The sequence below is a fragment of the Halichondria panicea genome, chromosome 17 (assembly GCF_963675165.1).
Source record: "Halichondria panicea chromosome 17, odHalPani1.1, whole genome shotgun sequence".
Classification (NCBI taxonomy): domain Eukaryota; kingdom Metazoa; phylum Porifera; class Demospongiae; order Suberitida; family Halichondriidae; genus Halichondria; species Halichondria panicea.
In genome coordinates, this window is record NC_087393.1 from 807,502 (window position 1) to 826,917 (window position 19,416).

Below are 19,416 nucleotides of genomic sequence, written 5' to 3' on the forward strand. Positions count from 1 at the left end.
TTTACCGTACAAGGGTTACCGTGTAGTGCACTTTGGCAGGTTTGTGGCCAATATACAAATGGCTTTCAAAATTCATATTAGTCATTGGCAAAGCTTCGATTCCTCTAGCACACCTCATTATGCATGTACATGTGTGTAGCTCCGTGTTGCTACGGAGATAGGAAATTGGCAGTTGTATGAGACGGAAACAACTCCTTTAGTTATCATATTATAAAACGGTGAATTTTATTTCCTTTCTTGTTTAGGAGAATAAAAGTTTTAAGAGAGTCTATAAGAGCTTGTTTTCCTTTTACATAATTGTTGCTAAATAGTTGTGTGTGTGTGTGTGCCTCCGTATCCACCACTTGCTATATAAATCAACAATTGCGTGTTTTCAGGTATCTCAAAACCCTGACATTATAGAATGAATTCATGTTTGGACACACGCAATTTGATTGGTTAAGTGTATGCTTGTACTATACAGATGCTTGTACTATACAGACTACTGTCTTGTGAGGACAATACATTGCTATGTGCATTAGTGTACCACCTGTTCAACGAACGTAACATAACCTGTAACGTACTTCAAATAATTGTACAGTTAAATAACAGCCTCGTGCATTGAGTCAGTGATGTGGTGAAGTATGTCTGTACAGTCAGTACACCTGTGTCCCTGCATTGTGGGAATATTTGAGGCCATCAGAGGGTAACTTTGAACTTCTCTAAAATCTACTTTTGGGGTTTTCATTGGGTAACCTCGATGGATATATTTGTCTCTGGGTGTCATGTTACAATGTATACATAAATTATAGCTATGGATGCAAAACAAAATCCTATTGTTAACTCAGATCTATACAGCAATTAACGTACATAGATAGTTTGTTTTCTAAATTGTACGTTTCTCAATTCATTACTGTTAATTTTTTTCAAATTAGCTTTGTATGATTGATACCTTATACTCTATAGTAGCTAGCAGGGTAACTAATAAATTGCTGGTATTTGTGTTGCATGCTTCAGCTGTGCGTAGTAGTAATAACATATCTCATACCACACTCGGCTTGGCGCCACTCGCCACTACCACAGTCAGCTGGGGAATGGGGGAGGCTGTTGGGGCAGCTGCTCGGAATTTAGATAAGTGTGTGGATGACACGAGCGCTGAGCTGACACGTACTGGCCGTGTGTACCTATGCAATATGACGGTGGGGTACGTAAGTGCATGAGGCTTATAAATATGAAAAGTTATCATTTCAATTTGACATATATAGCAAATACAAATTATGTACGCATTACTGAGCCCCTTAATTGTACAACCATTTGCGGTATTTAATCACTCGTGTTCATTCTTGGACGTTACTCCTGCTCATGAATTTTTCCTAATTAATCGTTATGCTGTGCTGATTGCACATCAAAAGGACTTCTCTGTTTTGTTTGCTGTTTTACATGATTGGATTAGTCAATGGTGTGTGTAATGGAGCACCTGTTTTGCAAGCTGGGCCATTCACCTCGAGCGTATAAGCTAGTACACGAGGCCAGTCTTGCCTACTTGATTCCTTGTGTGTGGGTACCCCTAAGTACGGCATGTTTCGGTACGCTACATAAAGTATGTGTTATGTTGTGGGGGGGGGGGGAGAGGGTACGACGATTTGCTTATGTGTGCTCGATAATAAACCAAAAATTACACAATGTACGAATGTACATAAGCTATGTATGTTGTATCATGTTTATAACCTTTGTACGTAGGTCAGGGGTGTGTGTGCGTATCCTAAGTACGCCATGTTTTTACGCTACATAGAGTGTGTGTTATGTGTGTCTGTGGAGGGGGAGGGGGTAAAGTTTGGTTACATAACACTCGATAAAGCACCCATGCAATGTGCGTAAGCTGCTATATTGTATATTGTACATAAGCCTTGTAGGTCGTAAGTAATTTCCCCATAATAGAAGGTTTCTTTGAAGTTGTTATTCGGCCTTGTATTAGAAGGTTTCTCTGAAGTTTTTACTCGATTGTCATCAATACATCGCATGTTAGGGCTAGTGCAATTAGTTTCTGTGTCTCCATGTCCTGTGTTTTGTAATGCTAGATATTGTGTGTTCCGGCCGGCCTGGTATTGTTTGAGCATATGGGATAGCTTTGTGAATAAGTGAAAACAGCTAGTACAATGATTATTTGGGGAATGAGAGCAAATATGGTGATTGGTATACAAACAATTGTGTGGGTCTTGTCAATATAGCGTACTAATGTAAGCCCTGCCTACACCATGAGTGGCCAATATTGATGTATCCCCCAATAGCAACCAGCCAAATACAGTCAGTAACCAGCCCCCTCCCCCACTGTGTGAACAGTTACCCTTAATTAGATCACCAAAAGTGTCTGTTAATGAAGAAGTGGCAATAGACTGCAGTGAATACTTTCTCACTAAACATTAAAACCACAACCAGTTTTATATGAATATCATTAATTATCATAATAGTTCTCTGAATCTTCAGTTTTTCTGTCTTAAGATTGTTGTACACTACAATCTACTGTTGTCTTTGAGATGCATTGCTATAAATTAACGAGAGTAACCTGGTATAATTATTCTCACTTGTGATCTAAAGCTAATGTGTTCACTACGCATATACCTGTTGTGATTTTATTTGGCTGCTATAAAAGATCACCAAATTAATCATTAATCTCACCTTCGGCCCACATTCCATGCATGGGAGGCAAGTCCTTGTATGTATACCTTCAGCCTATACCATAGTGATAGTCTGCCGTGTATACCATGCAGTTTCATGTTTAGGCTAAACTAGTTAGCCACTTAGTCTGTTTCCCACTTGTGGTTTGCTCTCAGCATAAGCACAATATAAATTCGTACATTGAGAAGTATATTTTGTGAGCTTCTGTTTCTTAACACATGATCATATTTACTCACTGCATACTGCAATGATCTCAACCATTTCCTTACCTACGCACACACACCATATACAGAGAGAGCGTTTTTGATTGAATGGGAGGACCCACCTGGATTCACGGAGTATATCCAACCAAAGAGTTTTGATTGGTCGAACTTGTCTCCGATTGGTGGTCGAAAACACGGACCCATTCGTGACATAGCCAGCTGGAAGGCGGCTAAAGACGACGGCCACTCTTCCCAGTGGTACATGAATACTAATTTCACCCGCTACCTCAAATATCCAGTTGAGAGGCTGCAAGGAGCTCGTTATGACTTCACCTACGCTCTACTAAGGAACCCGGAACTTATGCCGAAAGCATACGAATACGGAATTGATCGAATCAAATGTCGACTTTGCTGTGCTTGGGATATGCTGTTCAAAATGAGCCCCAAGTTTGAGGAAGAAATGAACATACTGCTCAAAAGTGTTGGTCACCCTCATAAGCCGATTCTGGCCCTTCAAGTCAGAGCTAAATCAGACAATATAGAGAAAGCTGTGAATGTTGCCGAACACAATATAAACTGTGGACAGAAAGCTGCAAAGGATCTCAAACTGACACCAGTCTACATACCCATATTCAACAATCGACTGGTAGTGCATATAGTGGCAAAGAAGTACAAGCGACTGATGAAGACACCCATTGAAATCGAGACAGCCACACGAACAGTGCACACTCACCTTGGCAATCTGCCCTCGGATACAGAATTAGAAGTGGCCAAAGGTGTTCAGGAACGGACATTTAAAGAGTTTATTTTAATGCTCAACTCGACGGTGCTTATTCGAACCAAAGGCTACCTGGGCTCAATGGGAAATGTGGCCGACGCTATTAGGAGACATTACGCAATGCAAGACAAGAAGAAACATGTGTACACGTACACTGCAGGAGGTACAACATGCTCCGCCCTAGAGGACGGAACAAAGATAGAATAGAACACTAATAGAGCACATTTTTAAGCTGTTATCATTTTTACACTTCAAAATTAAAATTGGTTTGTTTCACAAGTTTATTATAATTATAATTATGATATAATTGTACGTATGCTATTAATTGGTGATACTAAGTCAATTGGCACCATTCGTATAATTGAATCTCTATTTTGCAGATGTATTCACGCATAGCTACTTAATTTACATCCTATACAATGGCTGTCAGAAAGGTTACCCTCATTTGATAGGCTATATATCCTATAGCTGTGCAGCACCCAGTGGTCTCGGCAAGCACGCCTGACTTGTGCAACTGAGAAGACATGTTGAATTGACACCTAGTTACGGTAGACAGCGAGTCTGCCTGCATAGAAACTAAACACAGTATCCTTATTTAGTTTATGGTGTATGTTATAATATCCCATATGATACGGCTTGTACTGTACTGTACAGTAGGCTCCATTGGGTTGTGTGTCAGATCTGTGAAAGATGATCGCTGAAGGCCTGAGCAGAAAGTGCTGAGGAATGCTATACCATTACTGAAATCACACGATCATGCATATTATTATGCATTTATGATGCACACATAATTATTATAATATGCTTGTTGTTTGAAACTGTTTATACCTAATTAAGTGTAGATGTTGATCGATCTCATTAATGTTAGCCTGAGAACGAATTAAGCGTTGTTTTGAAGTGTTGGCAAATGAAAACAACATGCTAATGCACTGGCATACCACTGACACATAATTAATTCATTGAGTAACTGCCTACTTACAGCGCACTGTGGGAGTAAGGCCTTTAGGGGATAGGCTATGCATAAACATAGCACACATTACACAAGGTATATGACATTCATGAATATTAAGCAATTGTTCTAGTTAGCCATACATGGACATGAACGCGATCACATGAAACATTAGATACTGAGAGAGGAAGTCGTTCAAAACAGAAGTACAAAAATTATTATTATAGGAAGTACGTACGTACTAAGTTGCCTTTTATGAGTCTTCTCTGAGGATCCAATATCTTGTCAACACAGCCATATAAATTATACTCTGCAACGAGAAAAATTTTCAGTACACACACAAGGTACTTACCCAGATGAAGCTGTAGCATCCAGATTGGGTACATGTACATGACTGTGCATGTGTATGGGTACTCATCTGTTGCACTGTGCATTTGTTTAGCGTGTCATCGTACTGCATGGGGGAGGGGGAAAAATGAATAACAGATCGTACAACAATATTATGGGCTAAAACTTGGTATTTGGAATGATAAACTGAGATGGGGGGGAGGGGGGGGGTGTAAATACTACAATAATTATGTGCAGATATTTTTGCTAACAGGCACACACACTATATGCATATTCCCAACTCAATACCCACAAATCATAGTTTTCACTGCTATGTATCTTCACGCATAGCCCGAATTAAATTAGTTACAAGTTCACCCCAAATATTTATCGATCGGTATTTTGGCTACGAGGCCAATTTGAAGTGATTCAGTCTTTGAATTGCTTAACACGATTGAGCCTGTTAATACAGCCTAGTATTGATGGGAACTCTGCGCCAAACTCCCACTGTCTAGCTGGGATGCATATAGAGCCTTGTTAGGCCATCAGCGATCATGCCCAGCTATCCTATACAAAAGCTTGTTTATGCTGGGGCAATCCAATGGCAGAAACATAAGGGAAAACAGAACTAAATACACTCCAAAAAGCACTAGGCTCTGCATGCGGTGTTACAAGTAATGAAATCTGCTTGTGCAATAGCGATCATGCCCAGCTATCCTATACAGAAGCTTGTTTATGCTGGGGCAATCCAATGGCAGAAACATAAGGGAAAACAGAACTAAATACACTCCAAAAAGCACTAGGCTCTGCGTGCAGTGTTACAAGTAATGAAATCTGCTTGTGCAATAGAAAATGTGCATGTATGTACCTAGGTGATTTGTACACAGTAATACTGTTGTGTTTTTTTTTGTATTGCAATCCAATCTCGTGTTAAGTAAGTGTATATTGTAAACTGTTATCCGATGCTCCCCTTACATGGCCCATTGGATACAGATCATCAATGGTACCAAGCAGACAGGTTGACGGCACTTTGGTGGGGGATGGTTTTGATAGCCGAATCACTCAGTAAATTCACAGCTGCCACTCGTGCACATGTGCGTAACGTGCATGTAGGATGAGCTCTATGAATATCGTATCATGATTAGGTATCTACTATTATCTACTTAACATTTTCACAGAGTTTTCTTGTTTCAAATTATTCTTATTCTTTTAATTATTGGTACATACGTATATACACTCGTATAGTTACAGTAAAAATTAAAGAGGCCCAGTGACCAGCACCAGAAAGCCACAAAAATAAATAAAGCTATAATACATTCTGTAAAATTAAAGATATATACAATAAATGAGATTGATTGGTTGGTTGAGATTGATCATGATAATACCTGCATGTTGATTGTCATAAAAAATAAATAAAACAGCTCTTCCCAGTTTGAGCTATTATTAGTTCTCCAGATTGTAGCTCGATTGATTCGATGTTCGAGTGACTTGGTTCAGAGACAGTTAGTTGTTCAGTCGAATTATTCATTGTCAGTTCAGAAGGCCGTAACGGGGGTCAGGTGCAAGTGGTGAGTTGACGTGGGAAATACGACATCAGCACTTAGTCCATAGGAATATTCTTCATCAGATAGGTCCATCATGTTGTTGAGTTGCTGGTAGATGTTCACCCCGCTGTCGCTAAGGGGGATATTTGCACTGATAAACCACGGGTCGTTGATGTACTTGTACACCTCCTTGATGGCACATCGGTCTTGGGGGTCCATGGCCAAGAGACGAGTGAGCAGAGAGAGAAGTTTGGGGGAGAATTTCTGCCACATTCGAGGGGGTTTGATTGTGATTCCGTTTTGCCATTGTACGAATTCGTAGTAGTTTGGGTCTGAGAGTGTTGCCTGTTCCCAGGGGAAGCTGCCGGTGAGCATACAGAAGAGGAGAACACCCACTGACCACACATCACACGAGGAGTCCACAAAGAAGCCGGTATCGTCGGAAGCATTGCAGATCTCGGGAGAAGTGTAAGGGATACTTCCACAAACTCGTGGTACATGGGTTCCAAATCGAAGCGTCATTCCGAAATCGATCAGCTGCACAAAAGAACCTTCTTGGTCTCCGAGAACGATGTTCTCAGGCTTGATATCTCGGTGGACTAGTTTCTTGCTGTGCATGAATTCGACAGCTTTTGCAACATGGTAAATGTACTTTCTTGCTTTGTGCTCTGGGAGGCCGACTTCAGGCTCTATGGCATCAAACAGATCTCCACCCTCTGCAAAGTCCTGCACCATTACATAGGAGGTCTTGGTCTCAAAGGCTGTGTCACGAGTAGTGATGATGTTTGCATGCTTTCCAAGATGCTTGCTGTATTTCAACTCTCTCTTGAAGTCAGCTCTCTTAGTGGTTGCCTTGTTAATAGCTTTGATAACCACTCTTTCTCCATTGGTCTTGTCATCTGCAATCCAAGCTGTTCCGTAGGTGCCTTTGCCTGCTTGCTTGACAAAGGTGAATCTCTCATCCAAGCTTGTTTGGTAAGTTGTATAGTCTGCCATCGTTTTTCTAGTTGTTATTTGAGTTTGAGCTGAAGTGATAGTGTTTCAAGGCTCTCTCTAGCAAATTCTGAGCTTTGCAAAACAGCATGCGATACTTTTATAGGCCGCTCAGCTCTGCACTCCCACTCATCGGGTGGCTCCACTTGCAGACAGGCTTAATTGGTCGTGAATATCATTAACTGCAAAACTTTTGCTAAAACTAGACTACGTGAGGAGCTCAATCTTAATCATGGTAGCTAAGCTAGAGCTTTGCTTTCTGAGCCAATACAGCTACATAATCATAATGCGTGTGTGCAGCCATTCTAGAGGGTTGACTTAGAAGTTCTGTTGATGAAAATTGACACTAGTAATTATCTTGTACTCTGTGGGGTAGTAAGCTACTTAGACATGTAAACAACTACTTAAATCAACACTGTCCTTATGTACACTGACAGTGCAAAGCTAAAGCTCCCTTGATAATAATATCATCTCTCTGCATCTCTGCTAGGTCCCATCTACCCAAATTGCATGTTCATAATTATTGAGTTGTTTGAAACTTTCTTTTCGATATCAATGCAGGAATAAATATATTAAGCACAGAGAAAGAATAAGTGATAATGGTTGCGAAAATTGAGATGATAATAAAAAAACAAACAGGACCTGTGAATGGACATACAAGATTGGAACACACATTAAAAAGCTGTGACATGAGATGAAGGATAAACAGATAGTTCAGAGTCTTTGTAAGACTGGTACCAGTGACTAGTACTGACAGCTGGTAGTGGAGTTTGAACCAGCCACGATTCGTTAGAGTATTTGAGAATCTCTGTGATGTCACATCGATCTTGAGGGTCCATGGCCAGGAGGTGGCTGAACAGAGAGAGAAGTTTGGGGGAGAATTTCTGCCACATTTTGGGGGGCTTGATTGTGACTCCGTTTTGCCATTGTACGAATTTGAAGTAGTTTGGGTCTGAGAGTGTTGCCTGTTCCCAGGGGAAGCTGCCAGTGAGCATACAGAAGAGGAGAACACCCACTGACCACACATCACACGAGGAGTCCACAAAGAAGCCGGTCTCGTCGGAAGCATTGCAGATCTCGGGAGAAGTGTAAGGGATACTTCCAGACACACGAGACACGTGAGTGCCAGTGCGGAGGGCCATACCAAAATCAATCAGTTGAACAAAGGATCCATTGCGGTCACCCAGCACAATGTTCTCAGGCTTGATATCTCGGTGGACCAGGTTTTTACTGTGCACATGATCCACTGCTTCTGCGATCTGACAGATGAATTTCTTTACTGTTTTCTCGGGTAGGCCAACTTCAGGCTCTATGGCATCAAACAGATCTCCACCCTCTGCAAAGTCCTGCACCATTACATACGAGTTCTGTGTTTCAAAGGCACAGTTGTGAGTGGTGATGATGTTAGGATGTGAAGACACGATCTTGCCGTACTTAAGCTCTCTTTTGAAGTCGGTTCGTGTTGTGTTTTGCTTGCCTATCGACTTGACTGCCACTAGCTGTCCTGTGGTTCGGTCTTCTGCAGTCCAGGTGGTGCCGTAAGTACCTGCACCTGCCTTCCGTATGAAGGTGTATCTTTCGTCAAGACTCAGATTGAAAGCTGCCATAGTTTAGTTTGGGTCAGACTGTTACTTGTTAGTGGAATTGAACTGTTAAGTTAATCTGCCTCTACTGTTGCAAGTGCTGCTTTTATAGTAGACACACTTCCTCAAGCTAACAGATTGTTTTGCATTCCTGTGGTCAAAGTTCAACAATAGTTAAAACGCAGCGGGTAAACTGTGTTATATAATAGTATTTAACCAGCAACTCTAACAAACATGTCCTAGCAGGGGCCCATTTCAGTGCAGCACAAAGATCATACTTCTACTGAAATAGTTCGCGAAAAAACACTTGTTTTGTGTTTACAACATGGCACTAGAAATTTTTACATATTCGATAAGCAGCTAGAACACTGGTTTTCCTAATAATAACAAAGGTACACAGGTTTTAAAACATATAACTAGATTTATAACAGAACACTGGTTTTAATACATGCCTCTAGAAATAGAATAACACTGGCACATGCAATATAACTGCAGATCATGATATGCAACAGAACTACACAGTCCCTAACATGCAGTCAGTGGGGCAGGTGGAGGGTGGTGGGTGACACTAAGCATGGGCACATTTCTAAAAGCAAGTTGAATGGGTTGCCTAAAAACATTTTGCATGCACTGCAAAATGAATTAGCAACACACTACTGTAATAGAATAATTAACAAAATGAAATGTATAAGGTGAATAAAGTGAACCCTCTTGATTTAAACGGGTATATTTCGAGGGCATAAACTTTTGCGAAATGACCATTAGAAAGGCTTTCTTAGCATTTTTACAGTATGGATGCATGTTGATATTAAATTTGTGAGTTTAAATTTTCATGGTACATACTTATAATTATAGTGAAATCGCGAATATTTTACCCTCGAAATATACCAGCTATATGTATATATGTGATAAATGAGATTCTTATATGGTAGGAATCACCACAGGCACTAGTCACAATTGACCAAATAACCGAAAAAGCACAATCAAAGTTTTGGGATCTCAAAATTCGCTACCAATCCGGCTCACTTTTGGAGGAGAAAGGCCATTATTTAGTGATTACTTTTGTCAAAATTGATGAGTTTGAAAACTACCATATCCTAAGAGCTACTGATCAATCCATTGAATTCGTACAATCAAACATAAGGGAGACTCAGTTACAAGTTGCGACAAGTTGTGTACATGCATCACATGCAAAGTCTTGTGATTTGCAAGGTACCAAAGGCCATGCATGTACACACTCACTTAACCGAAACAATGCTTTTATGAATATCTAAATCATGCAAAGCTGCATGATCTGGATATTTTATGTTCTTTATTTGCAACTTAGATTCTACCCAATATTACACAAGTTTATATTGAGGTTTTTAGGTCATTATTAACCTGATGGCACAGAGAAAGAATGAAGAATAAGTGATAAAGGTTGCTAAACTGAATTGAGATGATGATGATCATAAATAAGGAACCTGTGAATGGACATACAAGATTGTACATTAAAAAGCAGTGACATGAGATGAAGGATAAACGGATAGTTCAGAGTCTTTGTAAGACTGGTACCAGTGACTAGTACTGACAGCTGGTAGTGGAGTTTGAACCAGCCACGATTCGTTAGAGTATTTGAGAATCTCTGTGATGTCACATCGATCTTGAGGGTCCATGGCCAGAAGGTGGTTGAACAGAGAGAGAAGTTTGGGGGAGAATTTCTGCCACATTTTAGGAGGCTTAGTTGTGACTCCGTTTTGCCATTGTACGAATTTGAAGTAGTTTGGGTCTGAGAGTGTTGCCTGTTCCCAGGGGAAGTTGCCAGTGAGCATACAGAAGAGGAGAACACCCACTGACCACACATCACACGAGGCGTCCACAAAGAAGCCGGTCTTGTCAGAAGCATTACAGATCTCGGGAGAAGTGTAAGGGATACTTCCAGACACACGAGACACGTGAGTGCCAGTGCGGAGGGCCATGCCAAAATCAATCAGTTGAACAAAGGATCCATTGCGGTCACCCAGCACAATGTTCTCAGGCTTGATATCTCTGTGGACCAGGTTTTTACTGTGCACATGATCCACTGCTTCTGCGATCTGACAGATGAATTTCTTTACTGTTTTCTCAGGTAGGCCGATTTCTGGAGTGATGGCATCAAACAGATCTCCACCCTCTGCAAAGTCCTGCACCATCACATATGAGTTCTGTGTTTCAAAGGCACAGTTGTGAGTGGTGATGATGTTAGGGTGTGAAGACACAATCTTGCCGTACTTGAGCTCTCTCTTGAAGTCGGTTCGTGTTGTGTTTTGCTTGCCTATCGACTTGACTGCCACCAGCTGTCCTGTGGTTCGGTCTTCTGCGGTCCAGGTGGTGCCATAAGTACCTGCACCTGCCTTCCGTATGAAGGTGTATCTCTCGTCAAGACTCAGATTGAAAGCTGCCATAGTTTAGTTTGGGTCAGACTGTTACTTGTTAGTGGAATTGAACTGTTAAGTTAATCTGCCTCTACTGTTGCAAGTGCTGCTTTTATAGTAGACACACTTCCTAGCAAACAGATTGTTTTACATTCCTGTGGTCAAAGTTCAACAATAGTTAAACCCAGCGGGTAAACTGTAGTATAACCAGAAAGTTCTAGCAAACATGTCCTAGAGAAGGGACCTATTTCAGTGCAGCACAAAGGTCATGCTTCTACTAAAATAGTTCACCAAAGAACACTTGTTTTGTGTTTACTACATGGTACTAGAACATTTTTACATATACGATAACAGCTACATGTAGTCTTATTATAAAAACTAAGAACACTGGTTTTAAAACATGCCAATGGTCAAGTTCAACAGTTAAAACGCAGCAGGTAAACTGTGTTATGTAAAAAAATAGCCAACAACTCTAAAACACATGTCCTAGAAGGGGTCCATTTCAATGCAGCAAACACTTGATTTATGTTTACAACATGGCACAGAACATATTTGATAACAACTAGTCTTACTAAAAACACTGGTTTTAAAACACGCCAATGGTCAAGTTTAATGTTCAATAATTGTTGAAACGCAGCAGGTAAACTGTGTTATGTAATAGTAGAAAAATAGCCAGCAACTCTAAAACACGTGTCCTAGAAGGGACCCATTTCAATGCAGCACACTTCAATGCAACACAAAGGTCATGCTTCTACTGAAACAAAAACACTTTGTGTTCTAAAACACATGTCCTAGAGAAGGGACCCATTTCAGTGCAACACAAAGGTCATGCTTCTACTGAAATAGTTCACCAAAGAGCCCTTGATTTGTGTGTATAACGTATGCCACCAGAACATTTTTACACATGTAATAACAGCTAGAACACTATAATTTATAGTTTTAAAACATGCCACTAAAATGAATTGATAGTACCATTTGAAAGGTATGCTTTTTAAGCCTTTTCAAGATTATAACATGAACTGTCACACTTGAATATAACACATACGTACTATAGCTGGCATATGCAACTGTGACTCTTACACGTACATGTACATGATATACAACATGCAGTCAGTGGGGCAGGTGGAGGGGTGGTGGGGGTGACACTAAGCATGGGGCACATTCCAACAAACACGTTTTTTGAACTTTTGAATTTCTGTGGTGGCTGCCTGAATAACGAACACAGGTACACAAAAACATGTTTGCACTGTGTGTAAACAAATTCAAATAATTAGGTCTATTGGGATTTGAATTTAACCACAAAATGGAGTGTATTCGTGAGAAAAAATTAACCTTCTTAGCATGTTTAGACTAAATGGAGAAGGCAGGTATGCATTTCATTTAGAGGTTGAATAAGCAATTCTGACATCATAATGAATAAACATATTCATAGCGTACAAACAAATAATGTTTACACTGTTTTTACATACATGTTATGTTTTTTTAGTGTAGCTATGGAGAGTCCCTAACAACAAAACAATGCCTTCGTGTAAAGATCATTAATCAAACATGTGATAAATGGACATTCTGAGATTTTGAGATGGTAGGAATCACCACAGATACTAGTCAAAATTGAATTTTAGACAATCCAATAGAGTTATTAAGAGTAGATAAGAGTACTCTCTTGAGTTATAGAGACATGCAGTTAAGTCTAGAGTTCTCACAAAACTTAATTTATGCTCACAAAAATGATTAGCAAAATTAATGATAACTTTACAAAAACGATAAAATTGATTTGGATGCCCAAGCCACAGTACTCCTAGACACACAAAACGTTAAAATAGCACGATACACACTGAAAAGGAAAATTATGTCTCAAAATTTGCCTGATGATTTAAACTTACAGTTGCTTTATGTCAAGATTGACGGATTTGAAGAAATTACACTATCATTATATTTATATAATTATGGGGCCTACTTCCAAGTGCTACTGACCGACCCAACAAAGTTATGCATGGGATTCTGTTACTTAAGCACACTCATTTATTCTCAGACGAGTTGTGTTTGCATTACAAAGTCAAGTAATGATTATCGTACATAATTTTTGAGGCGCTTAATTTTTACCGTTTTCGAGGGTTAGTAGCAATCCTCCATGCAAAATATTCCACAAACATAGCTAAGCTAACGGCGAATGCAAACGCAATGTGCATTGACATACCAAGAAGAGCGAAATTTCTGTTGTTAGGGGGAGGAAAGAGAAAATTTCGCGCAATACGGTATTAATTTTTTTGAGAGGTACTAAATCAGTCATTTGTGACATTTTCCTCTGACTCTCCTTACCACTCAACTAGATTAGTCCTAGCTGAAACTTAACACAATTTAAACAATGCCATTTAGCATATTAGCAAATGCGGTGCAAACTAGCGATAGTTGACATACTGCTAGGCAACCATCACAGTACTTACAACCATGCAATCGTAATACCGATACGTACTACCTTATAGCGTGAAATTTTCGAGGTTTAATTTTCGCTGTTTTCGTGGGTTAGCAATGATTAATTCCACGAAAATTGATAATTGTCTGCTATAACAGGATTAAAGGCGTGGCTTCCAGTAAGCAGTCAACTAACGAAATTGAAATGCTCGAAAATTTCACGCTATACAGTATATCTATATAGAGCTAGAGTCGCTGACACAGGTGGCAGTCAGAGGAGGTACGCCAATGTCAAAAGGCAATGAATTAAAACATCACATGGGCATAATTATGTATTACATAAAACTATGTTCACACTCACGCCCCTGAGTATATACACCACCACCACTAGCTTTATCCTATCGATTGAGCTATTGCGCCCCAGACAAACCCGCTTGAGAGCAGAGATCCAAGATTTAATTTCATTGCAACCTTTTGACCTTTATTGAGTTCTTCAAAACCACAAAGATATAGAATTATCTTTCTGCGGTATGGTATAACATTTTGATGTGGTATGAAAGCTTTCCAAGCAGGCAAATAAACGATCAAAAGCGCTAGCTAGATGAAAACGGTGCAAAGGTCAAACAGAACCACCTAATGCCGACATTGATTACTTATCATTTACTTATAATTATTTCAAGAACCCAAGACAATAGGTTTGATTTAAGTGACCCTATTGACCCTGACGTATCTCGGGTGGCAGTCGACCGTGTATCACTTAATTGTTAGGTACAGTTTTGTATCAATCGGACCCATTACCTCATAATAAACTATTTGCATGTGGATACAGCACGTGTGTGTGTATAATAGCATGATTATGGAAGTATCCATAAATGTAGAAGTTTCCATAGAAATACCTATGTATGTAAGATTATATGGACCTCAGAAAAATTCCGAGTAAGGTATAGTTAGACTAAGTGGACTCCCTTCTGGCCCTGTTAGAGCAGTGGGTGGTATAAGCAGTGGGTGGTATAAGCTCAGGAGCCAGTTGACTGACTACCCCATAAATAGCAATAACTCTCATTAGCTGGGCATTGTCTGGTCTAGTGAGCATGGGAAGTACATGAGTGCTTGGGAGACCAGTGGACTGGCTGCTCTGTAATGATATTCATTAATGCCCCAGCTTTGATGTAGCTAACTGTGTTTGCTTGGTGGTCTAATGTCTAGCCTGAGGCAAATACAGCTGTAGGAGATTAGGATCTTTGTTACAACCCTTTTAATTTCACCTCACTTGAAATGCAGAGAAAATAGAAGTCAACCACTAGCTACAGTGTACACAGTGGGACCACACCATAGGCTCTGTACACTATTCTACACACTTTGAAGGTCAATTAGTCTAGCTTTTGCTTTTAAAATGTTATGGTGAAAAGAGTAATTGTAGTTGAAGCACCAGGCAAATATATACAAGGAAATGTCTAATTGCAGCTGCTAGAACACACACAGACAATTGTTTGGGATATCTGAGAGCCTAATAAGTAATATTGAACTTTTCCGCTCTACTAGCGCTAAGTTGTAGGTAGGCTTGTACCGACTGGGGGGGGGATTAGACATTTGTTTTTTGGGGTCAAGTGACATCACTCTGCATCAGCACTTATGTGTAGCACCCCAGGCTCTCCCCCATACAGGGACCCGAACAAACAAGAAGGTACAACAGGAGGAGTTTTGTTGTTGCACTCTATTTGTACAAACACCAACTGCAGCAGCCCACTCAAAAGCTGTGATGTCATCTATGAATATCATTAACTGCTCAATGAATAGACTGTAAAGGCCACATAATAGCCTTATGAATATGCTTAACAGGTGAACTCTAGTCTAAAAATACACTTAGACCAGCTGTAGACAGTGGGCATGTTGGCTAGTCCCATAAAGTGAGGTGTGAGGTCACTGCCATATATGGAAGAATACAGATGTGACTGCATGATTTCAACTGAAGCTACATGTACTGCCGACCCACAGTCTCAAAGTGCAACATGACTAAATGAATATAGATATTAACGATCTAGCCCCCCATTCAATTAATGAATCTAATGTCTGCGAACACGTAAGGTGTTTGTTCTAGCATGAATCCACTTGCTACAGGACAGGACAGGACAGGACAGTGCAGGGGGGAGGGGAAGTGCAGTGTAGGGGGAGGGGGGAGGGGAAGTGGAGGAGGTCTGAGCTTTGCACCCACACAATGGCAACCTCTAGGTCATGTAACTGCTAAATGGGCAATTGAATATTAGGGCTTGAGCAGAACAGTTCACTTGCAAGCTAGTATAGCCTCGATTCCAGACAGCTGCAATGAAATCGATGCTACTACCTTGCATTCATGTTAATAAACCAACCTGTGTGGAAATGTTGGACAAGCCTACATACGTATAGTATATGGACATGCATATCGCATGCATACAGGCACAGTATGGACATGCATATCGCATGCATACAGGTACACAGTATGGACATGCATATCGCATGCATACAGGCACAGTATGGACATGCATCATCCATGCATACAGGCACAGTATGGACATGCATCATCCATGCATACAGGCACAGTATGGACATGCATCATCCATGCATACAGGCACAGTATGGACATGCATATCGCATGCATACAGGCACAGTATGGGCATGCATATCGCATGCATACAGGCACAGTATGGGCATGCATATCGCATGCATACAGGCACAGTATGGACATGCATATCGCATGCATACAGGCACAGTATGGACATGCATCATCCATGCATACACCTGTATGTACATGCATACGTACTGATGACAATAGTTTATTAACAACTCCAAGTCAGTTTCCATGACTCCACTGACCTCTATGTGCAAAATCAGTGGGTGTAAATGTAATCAGAACACATCCTATGTGCACTTCTAGAGCTAACTAGACACATATCCTGGTTACCATAGCAAAGCTAATGGTATGCAAAGTACATTCATTGTCTGGCAGTTTGGAGCCAAGTGGGGGTGGAGGTGAAGCCTATATAAGCAGTCAGTTGCAAGTCTACAACAAAACAATCCACAAACTCAAAGTGAACTAAAGCTCTAAAGCAACTAAAGCAACTAAAGCAACTTAAGCAATGGCAGGAAGCAACCCAAGCCTCGATGAGAGATACAACTTTGTAAAGCAAGCCGGAAAAGGCACCTATGGGACCACCTGGATTGCAGAGGACAAAACCACTGGAGAAACGGTGGCCATTAAAGCTATCAGCAAAACTAATACCAGCAGAAACGACTTCAAGAGGGAGTTCAAGTACAGCAAGAGTGTCTCCAAGCACCCCAATGTTATCACTACTCACAACACTGCCTTTGAGACCAAGACCTCCTATGTAATGGTGCAGGACTTTGCAGAGGGTGGAGATCTGTTTGATGCCATAGAGCCTGAAGTCGGCCTCCCAGAGCACAAAGCAAGAAAATACCTCTACCAAATTGCAAAAGCAGTCAATTATGTGCACAGTCAAAACTTGATCCACAGAGATATCAAGCCTGAGAACATTGTGCTCGGTGATCGCAATGGATCCTTTGTTCAATTGATTGATTTTGGCATGGCCCTCCGCACTGGCACTCACGTGTCTCGTGTTTCTGGAAGCATCCCTTACACTTCTCCCGAGATCTGCAATGCTTCCAACGAGACCGGCTTCTTTGTGGACGCCTCGTGTGATGTGTGGTCAGTGGGTGTTCTCCTCTTCTGTATGCTCACCGGCAGCTTCCCCTGGGAACAGGCAACACTCTCAGACCCTAACTACCTCGAATTCGTACAATGGCAAAACGGAATCACAATCAAGCCCCCTCGAATGTGGCAGAGCTTCTCCCCCAAACTTCTCTCTCTGTTCAATCGCCTCTTGGCCATGGACCCTCAAGATCGATGTGAGATCACAGATATCTTCAAGTACATCAACGAGCCGTGGTTCAACAACTCCACCATTCCCCTCAGCGATAGCCCCTGCACTGTCAATTTCTTCCAGCAGCAGTTCAACAGTTACGATGCTCTGAGTGCAGACTATGTGCTCACTACCTCCAACGCCTTCCCTCACCTGACACCAGTCTCCGCCTACTAACTGAACCAACCGAACAATCTCTAATAAGAATATCTGATCTCCCCAAGGATTTCGATTGATTCGAGAACCGATTTTCGATTGATTCGAGAAGTTGCTGGAACTGTTTGAGTGCACAGTTCCGAAGATCACTGACTGATTGTAACCAACAGCAACAGTCTAAGAGAACTATTAGTCAACCTTTATCATTTGTTGTCAGTGCTGGCATTGAGGAGGTTTAATGTGTTTTTTGTACCTAATCTTTTATCTTTACAATTAATGTACTACAATAATTATTGTGATTTTGAAATGAATATTTTAATCTAACAATGCCATTTTGAAACAGAGCATGCTAGAAAGCTTCAGGGTGGATAAGAAGCATAAACATTATCAATAGCTGAAAGAAAAAGCATCAGTGAACAAACAAACAGGTTGTATTCATGTTGGGGGAACTCCATTATACATATACGCACAGGTATGGGTACATGTATGTACGTATATACCACTCCATTAGCTAATGCTAGCTAGTGCTTAGGCAAACTGCTAAAGAGGTGTCTGTGTGTACACAGAGTGTAGCCACTTTGGCAGTCACACTAGCATGTATTAGGACTCAACAGTATTACAGTGAAACTTGTTTATATGTAGTCATCCTATAAACAAACTTTTAATTGGTCACCCCACATACTATGGTTAATGGGCCCCAACAGTCTCTATATACAGCATGTGCTTGGACCTGTGTTAATTGGTAGGCTACCTCTTTATTACAGTTACAGCTGATGTTGGTGTACCTAAAGTGACCAAGTTTCACTGTTAATAAGTGCTACACTGATAAACATAATTAAGTGTATGTGCATTTGTGTTCTTATGTTAATCCCAATCCTTTAAAATTGTTGTTGCCAGTTGTTCCTATATGAATAAATACTCATGGTCTGTTTAGTACACAAAAAGTTGACCACTGCTCTCAAGCTCAGACCTACACAAACTACAGTGTCACATGATAGGACCTCCCGCTAACTCCCCCCACTATGTCTATGTGTGGGGACAGAAATTACTCCAATTTGATCGACCTACACATGCATGCTCCACTATCATGCATCATGAAAGTTATAGCTACCTGATACTCTTAGTATGCAGAGTTACGTACATTAGACGATCCTAAAACCACACGCAATACGATTACTTATTTATTGATATTACCAAACCACAAAAAGGTATCTATTGTATTACACAGAATTAATGATATCATATATTGCTATAGCTATGAGGTAGTATAGAAGCCGTTGGAGAAAGATGGTTGCCACGAATGTTGCATAGCTTAAGAATGGTTTATAAATACCATTAACAGATAATCAACATTTCTCTGCCACCATGGACACAGCATTTCTATCTATAGACGACTTGTTTCATGGAATGATAAGAACTCGTGAGAGGAAAAATTAATTATTTATAGCATTCTATATAAACTGCTCGAGAATAACGTCTTCCAAAAGAGGAGATATGCCGACAAAAAAT

General features: G+C 40.6%; 5 protein-coding genes and 1 long non-coding RNA gene across 6 annotated transcripts in view; 2 read left to right on the forward strand and 4 right to left on the reverse strand.

Annotated features, from left to right (window-relative positions):
- Positions 1 to 4,006, forward strand: part of LOC135351238 (uncharacterized) — a 22,711-nt gene extending 18,705 nt beyond the window's left edge. Inside the window, exon 7 of the mRNA XM_064550198.1 lies at positions 2,948 to 4,006. Coding sequence (XP_064406268.1) covers positions 2,948 to 3,843 — 896 coding nt within the window. The 3' untranslated portion in view covers positions 3,844 to 4,006. The remainder of the gene's footprint in view (positions 1 to 2,947) is intronic.
- A 721-nt stretch (positions 4,007 to 4,727) lies between these two features.
- Positions 4,728 to 19,416, reverse strand: part of LOC135351344 (uncharacterized) — a 31,894-nt gene continuing 17,205 nt past the window's right edge. Inside the window, exon 6 of the long non-coding RNA XR_010399436.1 lies at positions 4,728 to 5,039. This is a non-coding gene — a long non-coding RNA (uncharacterized LOC135351344). The remainder of the gene's footprint in view (positions 5,040 to 19,416) is intronic.
- LOC135351340 (serine/threonine-protein kinase SBK1-like) lies at positions 6,093 to 7,531 on the reverse strand. Its single transcript, XM_064550323.1, has one exon. The coding sequence runs from the start codon at positions 7,450 to 7,452 to the stop codon at positions 6,448 to 6,450; it is 1,005 nt and encodes a 334-aa protein (XP_064406393.1). The 5' UTR covers positions 7,453 to 7,531; the 3' UTR covers positions 6,093 to 6,447.
- LOC135351342 (serine/threonine-protein kinase SBK1-like) lies at positions 7,970 to 9,126 on the reverse strand. The gene has a single exon (XM_064550325.1). The coding sequence runs from the start codon at positions 9,054 to 9,056 to the stop codon at positions 8,124 to 8,126; it is 933 nt and encodes a 310-aa protein (XP_064406395.1). The 5' UTR covers positions 9,057 to 9,126; the 3' UTR covers positions 7,970 to 8,123.
- On the reverse strand, positions 10,365 to 11,531 carry LOC135350841 (serine/threonine-protein kinase SBK1-like). Its single transcript, XM_064549685.1, has one exon. The coding sequence runs from the start codon at positions 11,453 to 11,455 to the stop codon at positions 10,523 to 10,525; it is 933 nt and encodes a 310-aa protein (XP_064405755.1). The 5' UTR covers positions 11,456 to 11,531; the 3' UTR covers positions 10,365 to 10,522.
- Positions 16,864 to 18,234, forward strand: LOC135351341 (serine/threonine-protein kinase SBK1-like). The gene has a single exon (XM_064550324.1). The coding sequence runs from the start codon at positions 16,951 to 16,953 to the stop codon at positions 17,926 to 17,928; it is 978 nt and encodes a 325-aa protein (XP_064406394.1). The 5' UTR covers positions 16,864 to 16,950; the 3' UTR covers positions 17,929 to 18,234.

Coding starts and splice junctions, on each gene's coding strand:
- LOC135351340 (XM_064550323.1), bottom strand. CDS start 7,452: ATGGCAGACTATACAACTTACCAAACAAGCTTGGATGAGAGATTCACC.
- LOC135351342 (XM_064550325.1), bottom strand. CDS start 9,056: ATGGCAGCTTTCAATCTGAGTCTTGACGAAAGATACACCTTCATACGG.
- LOC135350841 (XM_064549685.1), bottom strand. CDS start 11,455: ATGGCAGCTTTCAATCTGAGTCTTGACGAGAGATACACCTTCATACGG.
- LOC135351341 (XM_064550324.1), top strand. CDS start 16,951: ATGGCAGGAAGCAACCCAAGCCTCGATGAGAGATACAACTTTGTAAAG.